Source organism: Nannospalax galili, unplaced genomic scaffold (assembly GCF_000622305.1).
Source record: "Nannospalax galili isolate Female #2095 unplaced genomic scaffold, S.galili_v1.0 scaffold1811, whole genome shotgun sequence".
Taxonomy (NCBI): Eukaryota; Metazoa; Chordata; class Mammalia; order Rodentia; family Spalacidae; genus Nannospalax; species Nannospalax galili.
Window position 1 is genome coordinate 256342 of NW_008329641.1, and position 16654 is coordinate 272995.

Consider the following 16654-nt stretch of genomic DNA (forward strand, 5'->3'; position numbering starts at 1 on the left):
AAAAGAAGAAGAGGAGGGGGGGAGGCGGGGGCGGAGAAAAACCAGTGGAAATGGAAAATTGACAAATGTACCTGTAATCAAGAAAAAAGAAAGATACAGATTATCAAAATTGGAAACTAAACAGAGGACATCACTACTGGTCATCAGAAGTTCAAAAGTTTATAACAAAAAAGTTTATAATTGAGATATAACTCATGATTTTTGTTTTTGAGAGAAGGCTAGCCTTGAAATCAGGAGCTTTGAATTCAAGATCCTTCTAGTTCAGCTGTCCCAGATAGCTAAGATTAAAGGCACACGTGACCGTGTTCAGCTTATAACTCTTTTTCAGTGCACAGTTCTAAAGTGTGCAGCTCAGTGGGTTTTGATATATTTACATGTGAAACTCACAATTACTGGGCTTTAAACTATTTCTGTTACTCCAGAGACTAAGCCAATACCTAGTATCAGCCCTCCCCTATTCTGGCATCACTGTTCTACTCTGTACCTTTGGACTGCCTACTTTAAATGTTTCAGGAAAATGAATTCGTATAATCGGTGGCCCTTTTAATAGGTCAGGCTTCTTTGATTTAGCATAATATTTTCTAAGTATTGATATTGTAAAATGTATCAGTACATCATCCCTTTTTATGACTAAACAGTATTCCGTTATGTGGATGTACAACATTTTGTTTACTGTTCAAGTTGATAGAGTTGGGGTGATTTCAAGTTCATGCTCAAGTTTGTATGTAAACGTATATTTTTAGTTCTTTGGGGTCTATACTTTAGGAGTAGAATTGCTGTATAATGTAGCATGCTGGAGTATTAGGAACAGCTTTATGCTAAACAAAATTAGACAGTTTAGGGGGAAGTGAACATACTTAGAAACTGCCAGGTGACAAAAAAAAAAAAAAGAAAGAAAGAAAAGAAAGAAAGCAGTTGAGCTATTGATTATTAATTAAAAATATTTCCAAAAATAATAGTGGTTTTTAGTTGTTTTGTTTTGTTCTGTTTTTGAGATAGGGTCTCACTATGTACCCATGGTTGGCCTAGAACTCCCTACATAGACCAGGTTGGCCTCTAACTCACAGAGATCCTCCTGCCTCTCTCTCAAGTGCTGGGATTAAAGACATGCGCCATTATGCCCAACTTGTTTTCTTTTATATGGGGGTTTGTTCAGTTGTGTTTTGTTTTTGATATGGGGTTGCCCAGTGTGTCAAGGCTTCCTTTTTCACTTTTTTTTTTTTTTTTTTTTTTTTTTGTCTTTTTGAGATGGGGTCTACCTGTAGCCCCAGCTGGCCTAGAACTTGTGATAGAGACCAGGCTGGCCTTGATCTCACAGAGATCTGTCTCTGCTAATCTGTCTCATCTTTTAACAGTGAATTCTATCAGATATTTTAAAAAGAAATAAAATCACCCTTTAGTGTCTCCAGAAGATTGGGGGGGGGTGATTATTTTGAAGGATGGAAACAGTACTCTGATAACAAAACTGGATAAATACATCAAAAGAAATACAAATTCAAAGCCGGGTTTGGTGGTGCATGCCTTTAATCCCAGTACTCAGGAGGCAGAGGTAGGCAGATCTCACTGTGTTCAAGGCCAGCCTGTTCTACATAGTGAGTTCCAGGTCAGCTGGGGCTACAATGAGACCCTGTCTCAAAAAAGACCCCCCCCAAAATTATATATATATATTTTATATATTATATATATATAGATATATATATTCGTAGCCCTCATGAAAATATATATAAAAACTCTTAATGGATCATGGCTGAGACTGTAGCTCAATGATTGAACGCTTGCCTAGTATGTACATGTCTTGCATTCAATCTCCAGCAATTCAAGGGAGGTAGGGAAGGAGGGAGGGAGGGAAGGAGAGAGGGAGATCTTTGCAAATCAAAACTGGCAACATATAGAAAAGATTATTCATCATGACTGTGGGGATTTATTCCAAGAACATAGAGTCAGTTTAATATCTGAACATTAATTAGCATTCTGTACAGTAGAGATAGAAATCATGACAAAAAGCCACATCATGACCTGTATCACCAGATAAAAGGTATTTGACAAATTCAAACCCTACTGGTGATAAAAGCTCTCTGACTTGGAACACAAGAGAGCTGCCTCCAGTTAAGAGCAGCTACTCAAAACCTGCAGCTAACAGCACACTTACATAGCAAAAAAACCTATGCTTGTTTGTTCTCCAGCCTTCTAATTAACTACACAACACTAACATTGTAATAGGCAGTTGATAAAGGGGGAGTTAAAGATACTCAGTTTGGAAGAAAAGAAATTCAACTGCTTTTATTTGCCTTATACTGTTGTTGCATGATTCAAACTTGTATGTGCTATCAATGGATGGTCGAAAATGAAACCAAGAAAATAATTCATACAGAATTTATATAGACTAGCTATAGTTTGTTGAAAGTAATCAAATTTGTATGTATATGTTAATGTATGTGTGTGCTGGTGCACATACGTTGAGGCCAGAGGTCAGCCTCAGGTGTTGTTCCTCAGGACAGGCATCCATCTTATCTTGCTTTATGAGACAGGATCTCTTGTTGGGACCTGGAGGAGCTTGACCAGTTAGACTATACTGACTGGCCAGTAAGCCCCAGGGACCCTGCTGTTTCTGCCTCCCCAGCACTGGGATTACATGCTCACACCACTCAGCTTTTTATGTGCTTTCTGGGGATCAGACTTGGGTATTCATGCTTGTGTAGCAAGCACTTTACCATCTGAACTCTCTCTCCAGCCTGAAATTAAATTCTGAAGAAGCATTTTATATTCCAGGATTTTTTAAGTAGCATTTGTTTTTAGCTTTTTATTTCTCACTACAGTCATAATTCCAATACATAAAGAAACTGATACACTCATTGTGAAATACATATGAAAGAGACTTGAAGAATGAACTTTCTATAAAGATACAAGTAATCAAGACAAGATGACTCATAAAAATAGATTAAGTAGAGCAAAATTGTGAGTCCAAGAGAAAAAAACTCTAAATTTATTCTCTTAATTTTTGTACAGATATCCAAGACAATACAATATAATGGGAAAAAGAGTCCACAATGACTCTTCTAGAACAGTGGAGTGTCAGGATAAGCAGAAATCAGTTTAGGGCCTAACCCCATGCCATGTACAAGAATTAACTAAAATGGGTCAGAGGACTGAATGTAAGAGATAAAAAACATAAAATTTCTAGAAAAAAAGAGGAGCAAATCTTTATAATTTTCCACTGCACCAAGGGTTCATAGATCCACCACCAAAAATATAGTCCATTAAAAAAAAGTCAACATTATATTAAATGGACAAACTGAAAGCATTTCCTTTAGAATCAAGAACAAGACATGGATGCACACTCTCCCTTCTCTTATTTAATATAGTCCTCAAAGTGTTAGCTACAACAAATAGACCAAAGAAAGATATAACGGGGATAAAAATGGGAGAGGACGAGATCAAACTATCCTTATTTGCAGATGACATGTTTCTATACTTAAAAAGAGCCTATGGCATCTACCAGAGAACTCCTAGATCTAATACATTAAAATTGCAGGATATAAAATCAGTATTAAAAATGCAGTCACCAGGGCTAGAGAGATGGCTCAGTGGTTAAGAACTCTGATTGTTCTTGCAGAAGACCCGGTTCGAATCCCAGCACCCACATGGCAGCTAACAACTGTCTGTAGCTCCAGTTCCAGGGGATCTACAGCCTCTTCTGTCGTCCACAGGTATTGCACAACACGGGTGCACTTACCTACATGCAGGCAATACACACAAACATGTAAAATAAAAATAATAAAGAATATTTAAAAAAATACAATTGCCTTTTCATTTATTGACACTGTACTCTCTGAGAAAGAAATTAAATAAAATAACCCATTCACAATAGCTTGAAAAAAAATTTGAAAAAAGAACCAAGGGCTGGCAAAATGGCTCAGCAGTTAAGAGCAATGACTGGTCTTGCAGAGGACCTGGGTTCAATTCCCAACACTCACATGGCAGGTAACAGCCATCTATAACACCAGTTCCAGGGGATCCAATGCCTTCTGATCCCCCGCGGGCATTGCATGACACAGGAGCACTTATAGACAAGCAGGCAATACACTCATACACATAAAATAAAAACAAAACATTTTTTTAAAAAGATCTCAGTTTAAAAAAAAAAAAAAGAATCAAGTACTTAGGAATACTCCTCACCAAAGAAAAAGACCCGTGAAAACTTCAAGACACTGAAAAAGGAAATTGAAGATGCTAGACAATGGAAAGACCCTCCATGCTCCTGGACTGGCAGGATTAATGTTGAGGAAACAGCTGTATTACCAAAATTAATATACAGATTTCATGTAATACCTATCAAAATTCTGATATCATTTCACATATGTAGAAAAAACAGTCCAGTAATTCCTGTGGAACCACACAAAAAAACACGAATAGCCAAAGCAATCCTAAGGAGTTAGAAACAGAGCTAGAGGGGTAAAGACAGCCTGATATTGGCATAAACATAGACAAGTAGACAGACAGAACAAACTAGAGGACCTGGAAGTAGACTGCCAAAGCTCTGTCTACCTAATTCTTGACATTGGAATTCTTACATTGGAATAAAAGATAGCCTGTTCCACAAATGATATGGCACAATTGAATACCCATCTGAAGAATGAAATTCGATTCATAGCTTTCACCTTGTATTAAAAAAAAAGCAATTAAAAATGAATCAAAGACCTTAATTTAAAACATGAAATGCTGAAACTTCTAGATGGAATACTCTTCAGGACATCAGAGTAGGTAAGAACTCTGAAGAGAGCACCAACAGCACAGGAACGAACCCCAAGTATCAGTAGATGAATATTAGCCCCTTGTTTGAGGTATAGCTGGTAAACATTTTCCTCCCATTCTGTGGGCTGTCTGTGTACTCAGTGTACCCAGCTATTTCATTTCTGGGTATGCACCCAGAGAACTGTATACCTTACTGTAGAGAGATTTGCACCCCCATTTATTGCTGCTATATTCACTAGCAACAAAATCTAGTTTTCCATCAACAGATGAATGAATAATGAAAATCTTGTATGTGTATAAAATCGAATATTACTCAATTCTAAAGAAAAATGAAACCACAAAATTTTCAGGAAAATGAATGGACCTAAAATATATACCGTTTTAAGCAAGGTCACCCAATCCCAAAAAGAAAGAAAAAAAAGCATGCTCTCCTTCATATGTAGCTTGTATATATGTGAACAAATGCATGCCTGGGTGTACTGTAACATTTAGAAAGGAGAACAGAAAATAAATAGTAATTTAAAGAAATAAGGCACACTATGGAAGCAACCTAAGTGTCCCTCAACTGGCAAGTGGTTAATGAAAATGTGGTCCATTTGCACAGTGGAGTTCTACTTAGCAGTAAGGAAAGATGAAATAATGAAATTTGCAGGTAAATGGATGGATCTAGAAACTGTAACACAGACTCAGAGAAACAAACGTCATATGTTCTCCCTCATTTGTGGATCCCATCACCAAATCCTTATAAATGAGTACATATCCTGATGTAACTGCAGGAACCAGGAAAATGGAAGGGAACCAGGGAGGTAAAGGGAAAGATGGAAACCAAGAGAGAAGAATAGTAGGAGACAGGTGTTACTAAGGGAAAAAATGTATAAAAAGGGGGGTAGTTAAATGGGAGGGGGGAGAAAGAGCACGATACAGGGAACTATGGGAATAAAAGGGAAGAAGGAGCTCGAGAGGAGACCATAGACAGAAATTCTCAAGGAAGAAATTGGGAAAATAGGGACACTTTAAATGGGGAGGGAGGATAAGACAAGGAAAGATAAATAGTGCCTAGCTAGTATAAAAAAACGAGAGGGAATGGTATTAGTCCAAAAACCTACTGAAAAATTACACATACAATATCTCTACATGAGTCCATGAGTATAGCTGAAGGCTACATAACAAGAAACAGTGCCAGACAGGAGAAACCTTCCTTTGAGTTTTTGGCCAGGGTAGTCCAAGAGACTCCCAAAATTACACAGGCTATTACTGAAGTTCTTGGTTGTCTTCCAGAACTTGGTAGTCTTCCAGAACTTGACCCTATTGCGGAAGATGGGACATACTTTGGACACAGGATTTGGACCAGCAGAGCTGGAACTGACCTGGAAGCCACCTCCCCTGAAGGCTAGCTCTCATAGCTTTGGAGATCACTATGCAAGGATCACTGTTAGGGGAGAACATCAGTCAGTGGTCTAACCCCACCTTCAGGGCCTAAAATCCACATCAGTGACCAGCATAGCAAACGGCATTGGTGCAGTAGTGGCACTTTTATCTTGGGGGTAATCAACAGCTACCTAATTGGACTTAAAGCCCACTCAATGGGAGGAAACTCATATGTGATACTGTAAACCTAGCCAAATATACATAGCTGGAGAGGTCATAGATCTTAAGAGAAACTCCAAGGCTATCACATCCCTGGACAAATGTAATTTCTTACTATGTGCAAAATATGGATCCTTAAATCTATAGACAAGTATCCCAGTCACCAACCATCAAAGAAGCTTCTTTTTCAAGAGACAGAAATAGTTACAGAGTTCCACAACTGGTCACACACAGAGATTGTCTGTGAATTGCCCAAGCCTAAGTGCCACATCTAGGATATAACCTCTACACCTGAGGCTCATGGAACATAGAACAGGGGATGAGGAGAACATTAATGCATCGTTCAGTTGTCATCAATGAAGCTCCCTCATGCAACAGAGGGCCAGGAAATCAGAAGGTCACAAATGGCCAAAACTCAGAGAATAAGAGTCTCCAGAGTGTGGGTCCTTGGACAGGACTCCTGTATTAAAATCCACACCCACCCAAAACTCAGGGATCATTGTGGGAGAGGGGGCGGAAAGATTGTAAGTGCCAGGGAGGCGGTGCATGACCATATGGAAATAGTCCTAAAGGCTCCTGGGATTCTTCTCATACGAACCTACATCAATGGTGTCGGCATACACAAAACCTATGAAAAGTTAAGGAGACAAAAACCCAGCACAGAGCTGTGGAAATGAACAGCAGGCCCCAATCTTAGTCGAAGAATTATTGGCAGCTGATTACTGCTGGGTGAGAAAGAGCCGATCTTCTTAAAGGGAGGGACTCTAGATAGGCTGACTAGATCCCAGTGGATGAACTTGCACTGAAGGAACATCTGGGGACACTAACTTTACATGATAGGCCTTAACACAAATGACAAAATGTATGAACTCCAGTGGGGGTGTTATGGGATAGTGCCAAAGGGGAAGGAGGTATAAAGATGACTTTCTATATGAAATACACAAAAATTTAATATGAGCATATGTATGTGAGTGTGTGTGTGTGGAGAGAATTTTGTCTAAGTCCTTTGAATCCTTTCTCAAGATATAACACATTTTCAATGAAAAGTAAGTCCTTACATGGACAATGTACACATGTGATTCCAGAAGGGGCTGTTACTTTACTGGGAAATCTGAATTTCAAATTATGATTTTCATGAGTGAAATTCAGTTTCATTTAGTATTTCTATACATTGTAGCTTTTTGTAAGTACTAGTAAACTGTATTTTTTATTTTTAAAAAGATAATATAATTAAATTTCATCAAAAATAAAGGCTTTTGTGCAGGAAAAGCCTTTAGGAAAAGGGAAACACAAACCAAAGATGGAGAGAATGTAACAGACTATGTGTCTAAAAAAGGAGTTGTATGTGGAACTTGATGAGAGCTCCTATAACTCAGTAGTAAAATACATTCCAGAACATTTTAATAACTATTTTACCGAAGAAGGTATTTAATTGAAAAATAGTACATTAGAATATACTCAACAGTATTCCTTGTTAGGGAGTTTGAAGCCATAACAAGATGCTGTATCACTAGAGTGGCGGCAAAAGACAGCAAAAGGCAGTTGAGCACTGATGAGGGCCAGAAAAACTCACTCATGTTGCATGGTCTGTGGGAATGTAAAGTGAGACAGTCACTTTGAAAACTACTTTGCATTTTCCTTGTGAATTAAAAGCATAAATTTGCTGTCCAGTGAAGCAGTCTTAAAGAGAAATGAAAACATTCATACAATAACCCAGAGTGTATTCATGTTTATAACAGCCCCAAACTGGAAACAAGCCGGTGCTCATCAGGTGGTGAGTGAATAAATGTGGCATATCTGCACCATAGACTATTTCTACATTGTTCTACAGTGTAAAGGAACCCTGAAAACAATGAGCTAAGATGCACAGAATTGCATATTGTTTGATTCCATTTATATGAAATGTCCAGAAAGGGCAACTCTGTAGAGACAAGGTGGGCATGGGAAGTGACTTCAAACAGGCATAAGGGTTCTTTTCTGGTGGTGGAAATGCCACAATCTGGGTTGTAGTGATGTTTTTATAACTCTGGAAATTGATTTAACATTATTGAACTTACACTTGAAGCACCCTGTCAGGTAGGTGGTAACCTCTTCCTGTTGAGAATATTGAGGCTCTGCAGGCCTAAGTTGTCAGCTCAGGGTTGCTCAAGAAAATTAAGTTGCCAATAATTCTTGTCATGATGGAGGTATACAGATTTGAGCATGACTCCTGGGTGGGAGGCTTGGTTAAAGATTATGTTGACATTTTGTCATAGTGCTTCCATGACATTCAAATTGGAGATATCTAGAAAGTGGATACAATATTTGAGGGGAAGGGGTCCCCTAAATATCTGAATAGTTTCTGAAGACATCACTAGCCTAAATTATGTTCACTAATTTGGCTGGAATTTTCTTTGTAAGCCTATGGAACCCAATGAGATGCTGATTGATAGCATTTATTCAGTGGAAAGTATAATGAACATTTAAGCCTTTTGACCTCAAGATTTGTTTTATGAAAATTGGTAATTTCAGTTTCAGAGATTAGTTATGTAATATTAGGTTATATAAGATGGGAAATTGGTCAAGAAAAGATTGAAAGTACATTGAAAATATTTAGCTAAAGAAGAGAAATAAGACATTTGTCTTCCTCTAAAACAAGGGCCAGCTCTTAGAAGAGGATGCAACTAGAGGAATGCTTATAGATCTGCCAAACATGGGAGCCGCCACAGCCCCAGGTGCTCAGGAACAGGATTGGTACAGTCGATTTAGAACTCAAGAGTAATGAAAGGCAGTAGGATGAAGAATGCCCACAAGGATGCCATTGTGTTTAGTTAGAAGCAGCTATAATATTGGGCAGCAGAGAGTGGAATTCTTAGTGTTGCTAGTACAGGCCAGAAGGCAGCTTCAGTATAGATTCTGGAAAGACAAAGCTGCTTAAGTTTGTGATCAGGTTGTTACCACAGTCAAGAGTCTTCTGCAGCAAGAGCTATCTTTTTATCTAAGGTACTTCTGTGGGTCATACTCAAATGTTTGAGAGATTTCTTTGGTTGGGCTGTTGTTTTTTTAATACATTGAAAGTCTTGCAACATCTCAGCACTATATTGAAATTTTATAGGGTTGTTTTTGTTTTGCTTTTGTCTTTGAGTTCTCAGTAGTAAGAAATACTATTTGGGTTCTGCTTTCTACATAGCTATGGTTAATTATAACCTAGAATATGCAGAGTTTCACGAAATTAAGTTCTGGCTGCCTTTAGACAACCTGTTTTTGTAGTAGGTAGCATTTACTGGTACCTGGAATTAGAGGGCCTGTTCGTATGTTTTATGTTAGTAGATAGCCTCAGAATTATATAGCTCATTGGGTCTTTTAGAATCTTTTACTTTGTTGAAGGATGACCTTCCTATGAGAGCCTCATGGACCATTCTTACTTTAGATAGAGTGGCCACGTTCTTTATGGTACCTTTGCCTCTAGAATCCAACTCACCAACTTCCACACATACATTAAATCTATGGTTTCCACTGGCATTCAGTAACTACATATGGCTTTTGAGCACTTAAAACATAGCTAGTTCAAATTAAGGTGTGCTGTACTTATAATATGTGTACTAGTCTCAAATCTGTAGACAAATGACTCATGAATAATTTATAACATTGAATTAATCTTGAACTTTTGGACATAGTTGGATAAAATTGAATATATAATTGAAATTATTTTATCTCTTCACTGTTTGTAATGGGACTATTAGAAAATTTAAATTACACATGTATTTTATTTATGTTGGACAATGCTGGTCTAAAACAATCATTGTGAATGTGTTTTAATACTCTTAATGCCAATTAGTCATTTATACCTAAATATTTTCTGATCATAAAAAGAAATGCTGGATGTGGTGGTACACACCTTTAATACCTACCTGGGAAGCAAAGTCAGGCTGATCCCTATGAGTGTGAGGCCAGCCTGGTCTACATAGTGAGACACCATCTGAGAGAGAGAGATCAATCCAGGCATCTTTGATTTTAAGATGTCTTATGTAGTAATTTTTTTAAGTGCTGGGGATTTAACCCAAGGACTTCTACAAGCTGGGCAAGCCTCTACCACTGAGCCACACCTTCAGCTATATTTTTATGAATCGTGTAGAGAGTTTTTCTTTGAAGAACATGTAACTTTAGTTTTTCTTTGTTGTTTTTCTTTTTCTATGGAAACTCAGGAGATTTCTGAATTAAAGGGGGCTTTCCCAAAGCTTTCTCTTTTTGCCTTTTCTTGCCCTTGGCTGTTGGAGCCCATAGTTAAATCTCTTGATTCTTTCATTTGCTTTTCTGTTGTTTTTTAAGATTTATTTTATTAATTATTTTTTATCTTGTGTGAGTATGCACATGTGTGCTGGTGCTCATGAGGGCCAGAAGAGGGCATCAGATCCCCTGGAGCTGGAATTATGGCAGCTGTGAACTGTCCAACATGGGTGCTGGGAGACAAACTCAGGTCCTCTGTAAAATTAGTAAATAAACAGCTGAGCCGTCTCTCCAGCCCCATTTGCTTTTTTGAATAGGAAATTGGTAATGGTTAAAAACTGTTTCTTTTAGAGTTGTGTTACTGCTCTTGTCACTTAAGGTAGGACTCATAGCTTTGACTTTAAAATGTATTGTGGTTAGTTTCCTTAGAAACGCTAAACTAGGTTAATTTTTAAAAACAAATTAAGGATTATTGGATAGTAAGGTAATTCTGGAGTACTACTGAATGAAGCAACCAGTTTTCCAAAACCATTCATGGAAGGTCATTTTCTAATCCAGTTCTCCTTTCAGGCACTACAGATACCACCTCCAACAACACAGCCACCGTGATTTCCACAGCACCCCCTGCTTCCTCAGCAGTCACATCCCCCTCATTGAGTCCCTCTCCTTCTGCCTCCACCTCCACCTCTGAGGCATCGAGTGCCAGTGAGACCAGCACAACACAAACCACCTCCACTCCTCTGTCCTCCCCTCTTGGGGCCAGCCAGGTGATGGTAACAGCATCAGGCTTACAAACAGCAGCAGCTGCTGCTCTCCAAGGAGCTGCACAGTTGCCAGCAAATGCCAGTCTTGCCGCCATGGCTGCTGCTGCCGGACTCAACCCAGGCCTGATGGCACCCTCACAGTTTGCAGCTGGGTAAGGAGCTTTCTCATTCCATTTGCATCCAAAATGCAACTAGGAACTCATCATCTTTAAAATTATTCTTAGGGAAGACTTCTTCACCACTTTAAATGTCAGATCTGAATCTGGCTGTTACAAAGCTATGGAAAAAGACCTTGATTATAGAGTTGAACTTAAGTTTCTTAATAGTCATATTGTTACTTCCACATGAAGACACAGAACTTCAGACCCTGAGTAAATCAATGATAGAGACAGGATAAAAGTTCAGTTCCTCTTATTTGTAAGCTTTCATTAAACTGTAGCTGTCTACTTTCTAATTCTCTAACATGGATAAGACTTAGAGTAAGGAGATTCCTGCATTTCATATATATAAAATACCTTTTATGTGTTCTCTGAGAATTTCATGCATGTATGTGATGTATTTTGGTCATGCCCACCCGTCATACCCCATCTACACTGGACTTGACTGGCTTGATCTTGTACAGGGCATGGGTAGGTAACCATGGCTATTGTGCATTCATGAGTGCAACCATTCCGAGTCCAGAAGACAGCATTCCACAGCACTCCTCCCCATCCTCCAGCTCTTAACATTCTTTCCACTCCCTCTTCTGTGTTGTTCTCTGAGCCTTGGAGGTGAAGGGGTTGATAGAGATGTCCTATTTTATGGCTGCACACTCAACAGCCACTTACTCTAGCTACAAGTCTGGATTAAACATTGTCCACCACAAAAAGAAACATCTCTGACCAAGGTTGAGAACAGCAGTTTCACAGTATAACCATTTAGCAAAACAACAAGTAGCCCCCACTCCCACCCTAGGGCCTATGACCTCCCCAACCATGGGCTTTCAACCAGGTTTACAGTACCCGGCATGAATTCCCTCCTGTGGAGCAGGCCTTAAATCCAATCAGAAATTAGTTGCTTACCACCAGAACAGTTGTGCCACTATTATACCAGTAGACATATTTTGCCTGGCAGGTCAACATTGTAGCATTCAGGATCCTGCACTGGGAAAGACCATCTTTTCTGCCCCCAGCTGCCTGCATACATAACACCTTTCAACATTATAAAAGCTAGCCAGCAGAGAGGAAGTTTCCTGGTCAGGTCCAGATTGATTTTTTTTCCTATGTCTTGCAACTAAAGCACATGTCTTCAGCAGTAGGTCTTAACCATCTAGTAATGGTGAGCAACCAAGAGCAATGCCAGTAGCCTGTGTTGTTTGGGGCACCCGTAGCTTGTAGGGAAGTACCCCATGCCTGACACTGAGGTTTTTAATAACCCTTGTCTTGTGGGAACAGCATTGCCCACCCATGCAAGATGCCTTTGTTCAGACTACTTTTATTTTTTTAGTTATGGCTTTTTAATTAGCTTCCATCAATTTTCATACACCCGTAGTTTCTGTTAACCTACCTTCTCTTTCCTACCCCACTGCTCCATCCTTGCTTAAATCTTTAACCCCCCTTCTTTCATATTATTGCATTCTACTATTCCCTCCCCCATTAAGGTCTCTTCTTCTCCCCCCATCTCATGGGCCTTTTCAGGCCTTATGACCTCTGCAATACTCCATGTAAAACATACAAATCTCAGGATTCAAAGCTAGGATCCACATATGAAAGAGAACATGCAGCTTTTGTCTTTCTGGACCTGGGTATTTCACTTAGTATGTTTTCCAGTTCTGTCCATTTACCTGCAAATTTCATAATTCCATTTTTCTTTATAGCTGAGTAAATTCCATTATGTATATGTACCGCATTTTCATTATCCATTCATCAGGTGATAGTCATCTAGGCTGATTCCATTTCCTAGCTATTGCAAATAGAGCAGCAGTGCACAGCTGATTTTATATTATTATTTTCAAATATATGAAATTATCCTTTACCTATAAATGAAGTAATTCTAAGCAAAGTCAAAATGATGAAAAGTTTTTATTTTATGCAGATCATAACCTTGTTTGTTGAAGTAAGCATCAAGGAAGCAGTAACTCAGAAGCACTTACCAAACCAAATAAAAATATGCAGAAAATAACAAAAGTTCACACATACGTCCCTTGCTGACATTTTCTTAGCACTTTGGGTATGTTGTCAACATGGTAGTAACTCCTCTTTTCAATTTGCAGAGGTGCCTTACTCAGTCTCAATCCAGGGACTCTGGGTGGTGCTCTCAGCCCAGCCCTGATGAGCAACAGTACACTGGCAACCATTCAAGGTCAGTAGCATCTTCTTGCTTGCTGTGTGTGTGTGTGTGTGTGTGTGTGTGTGTGTATAAGTAATACTTAGCCTTGCAGTGCCCGTGTAGGCCAGAAGAGGGTGTTGGATCTCCTGGAACTGTAGTTACAGATGGTTGTTAGCTGCCACGTGGGTGTTGGGAACTGAACCTGGATCTTCTGTAAGAGCAGCCAGTGCTCTGAACCACTGAGCCATCTCTCCAGCCCCTAAATGTCATTCTTAAATGGTGATTGACGACTGTAAGAAGACACCAAGGGGGCTTACATACCCTACCCACTGGGCCTGATAGGTATTAGGGCCGAAACTGGGTTTAACATGTCTCTCTGCAACTCTGGCTCTCACATTCTCTGGTCCTGTAAGGGCAGTTAAGACAACACTGTGTAAACAATAGGGAAAGTACAACGGACTTTCAGACTACAACACGGCGTCTACTAATAACTGTCCTTGTGCAAACAAGGAATTTGCACTTGGTGTTTTTAGCTTCTCAACCACAGACCTGAGAAGTGAGGCATTCTGTGAAGTGTTCGTGTCTTTTAGCACTCAGCCTCTGCCTCCTTAGGGAATTTTCCAGGTCTACGAAAATGCTAGAGCCCTGCTTCATCTAGAACGGATGCCGAGGAAGCATGCTGCTTTGGCTGGTATAAAATCTGGAGATCTTTGTCAAGCTTCTTCATTTTGTATCTTGTCTCCTTGGTGGAACAGCATGTATCTCTGATCGTCTCCACGAACAGCCTAGCTTCTTGCGGAAGCACATTAGTTTGCTGACTCTGAAGCTTCCGAAAGGATGCAGTGAATTCTACAGAAAGAGAGGATAGCATCCAATCATCTGCCCTGCTGTTGCTGAGTTCTTCTTGCCGACCTCTAAAAGTCAGATGAAACCCTCCACCATTATCAATTTCTACTGTGTGTATAAGTAATACTTAGCCTCTGGAAAAATTAAAATCATGCCTTTTCTTTATTTGATAATATATAAATTTTCTTATAACTGAAGCTTTTTGGAAAGATGGCTTTCATTTTATATAATTTTTTATAAGTAATAGCAGTTGGAATTGATAAGAGCTAAGTATGTTTTTAACATTTTAATCACTTTAGCTTGTTTGTCTTTTGAATGGTAGTAGTTTTAAATCAGTTTTCATTGAAGACAGAATTATTGGATTTAACAAATACTTGTAGGTGTAAATTGTTATAAACTTGAGATTTAAAGATAGTCCCTTCTCCATGTGTTAACTGCCCTTCAATATCTTCCTTCCTTTGGCTCACTGTCCACTATGTTCATGAGGGGTTTTCTACATTTTGCACTGAGCTTGTCATTATCTGGGGGCAGTTGGTCAGTCTCATAGGAGTTATTTCAGCTTCCATTGCTAGAAAAGGAACTTGGTCTCAGACTTTGACCTGTCAAGTTATTGTGTGATCTTGAAACTAACCTCTTATACTTTAGTTTAATCATCTGAAAAATGGGAATAATACCTATGTTATGAGGCTGTTATGAAGTTGGAATAAATATATTTATACCAAGAACTTACAGTTGTTTCTAGCATAGAATAACTGTCCCATGTTACTCTTGTTGATACTTTTTATGAGTTCAGTCTTCATAGTTTGTATGTATGAAGTAACTGGAATCCTGGTCCCTAGCTGGGCCACACAGATACTGTATATTTGCATTCAGAAAATGTCAGCTTTGCAAATTATATTATTATGCAAATATATTGCCATATTTATAATATTTTTATTATTTTATATGCTACAACTATATATTTCCATGATTTTTTATTTCTTGAGAAACAGTTGAGAAGGCAGGACAGATTTTATTAAAAGTAGTCAAGAATGAAAAAAAAAAGAAACATGACTGATAGTTCTCATGACTCTCCCTTTTAGTTTTCCTTGCTTCTACTCATTAAATTGAATTTTTTTTTCAGTCCTCTAGACTCTTCAGAATTATAAACAAACTTGAGTTGGTGTCAGAACAGCACTGTAATTGAAAGGAAAGAAATCATTAAAGAGATAGACTCTGCTACTGAGTTTTAGGGAACCTCAGCAGACTTTTGATGATGTGTTATTTGGCTTCTCCAGGATGATGTTTTAACATTCTCCTTCCTGTTTTGGGAGGGTTGTCTATAGCTCTTGCTTCTAGTGGATCTCTACCAATAACGTCACTGGATGCAACTGGGAACCTGGTATTTGCCAATGCGGGAGGAGCCCCCAACATCGTGACTGCCCCTCTGTTCCTGAACCCTCAGAACCTCTCACTGCTCACCAGCAACCCAGTTAGTTTGGTTTCTGCTGCTGCAGCCTCCACAGGGAACTCCGCACCTGCAGCCAGCCTTCATGCCTCTTCCACCTCAGCTGAATCCATCCAGAACTCTCTCTTCACAGTGGCCTCTGCCAGTGGGGCTGCTTCCACCACCACCACCGCCTCCAAGGCACAGTGAGCTGCGTGCAGAGCTGGGCTGCCATGAGCCTTTATCACTGCATTGTGATGGGGCTGCCAGCTGTTTAATAAACTGAAAAATGTGATTGGCTTCCTCTCGCCATGTTGCAAGGGCAAGGGAGACCAGGAGAGAAGAGAAAATACACATACCAGAAAAAAAAAGGAACAGGACAACATTTGCCTAATTTTATAATAAAACAACGTCTTTTCAGGATTGCTTCATGGATTGGAGAACTTTCTAACCAAAAATTTAAAAGAAAAAAAAAAAAAAAAACAGAAACAAAAAAATCAAAAACAGACAAAAATAAGTGAAAGGACTACTTATCATTTCCAGCAGTCGTGATGACAAGTTAAGGTGGGTTACCAATTCCAATATAGGAAGGGGATTTCTTGTTTGTTCTTTTTTTTCTTAAAAAAAAAAATCATTTTTATGGGTCTGTTGTACAGGCCATTAAGTTCATAACAAGGTGTTTATAATCGTATCAATTGTGTTGGGGGTTCCTTTCTTAACTGGTACAATTTAGGCAGGCCTGTATTACTGTATCTCTGTTACTGTT

General features: G+C 39.0%; 1 protein-coding gene across 4 annotated transcripts in view; it reads left to right on the forward strand.

Annotated features, from left to right (window-relative positions):
* Pou2f1 (POU class 2 homeobox 1) overlaps positions 1 to 16654 on the forward strand; it is a 183957-nt gene that overhangs the window by 159232 nt on the left and 8071 nt on the right. For 3 of the 4 annotated variants that reach the window (XM_029567152.1, XM_029567154.1, XM_008840341.2), the window contains 3 exons: positions 11116 to 11461; positions 13561 to 13649; positions 15788 to 16428. In XM_029567152.1, the coding sequence (XP_029423012.1) occupies positions 11116 to 11461; positions 13561 to 13649; positions 15788 to 16098 (746 nt within the window). In that variant the 3' untranslated portion in view covers positions 16099 to 16428. Of the gene's footprint in view, positions 1 to 11115; positions 11462 to 13560; positions 13650 to 15787; positions 16453 to 16654 lie in introns of those variants that run through there. The other variant, XM_029567149.1, reaches the window with a different exon arrangement.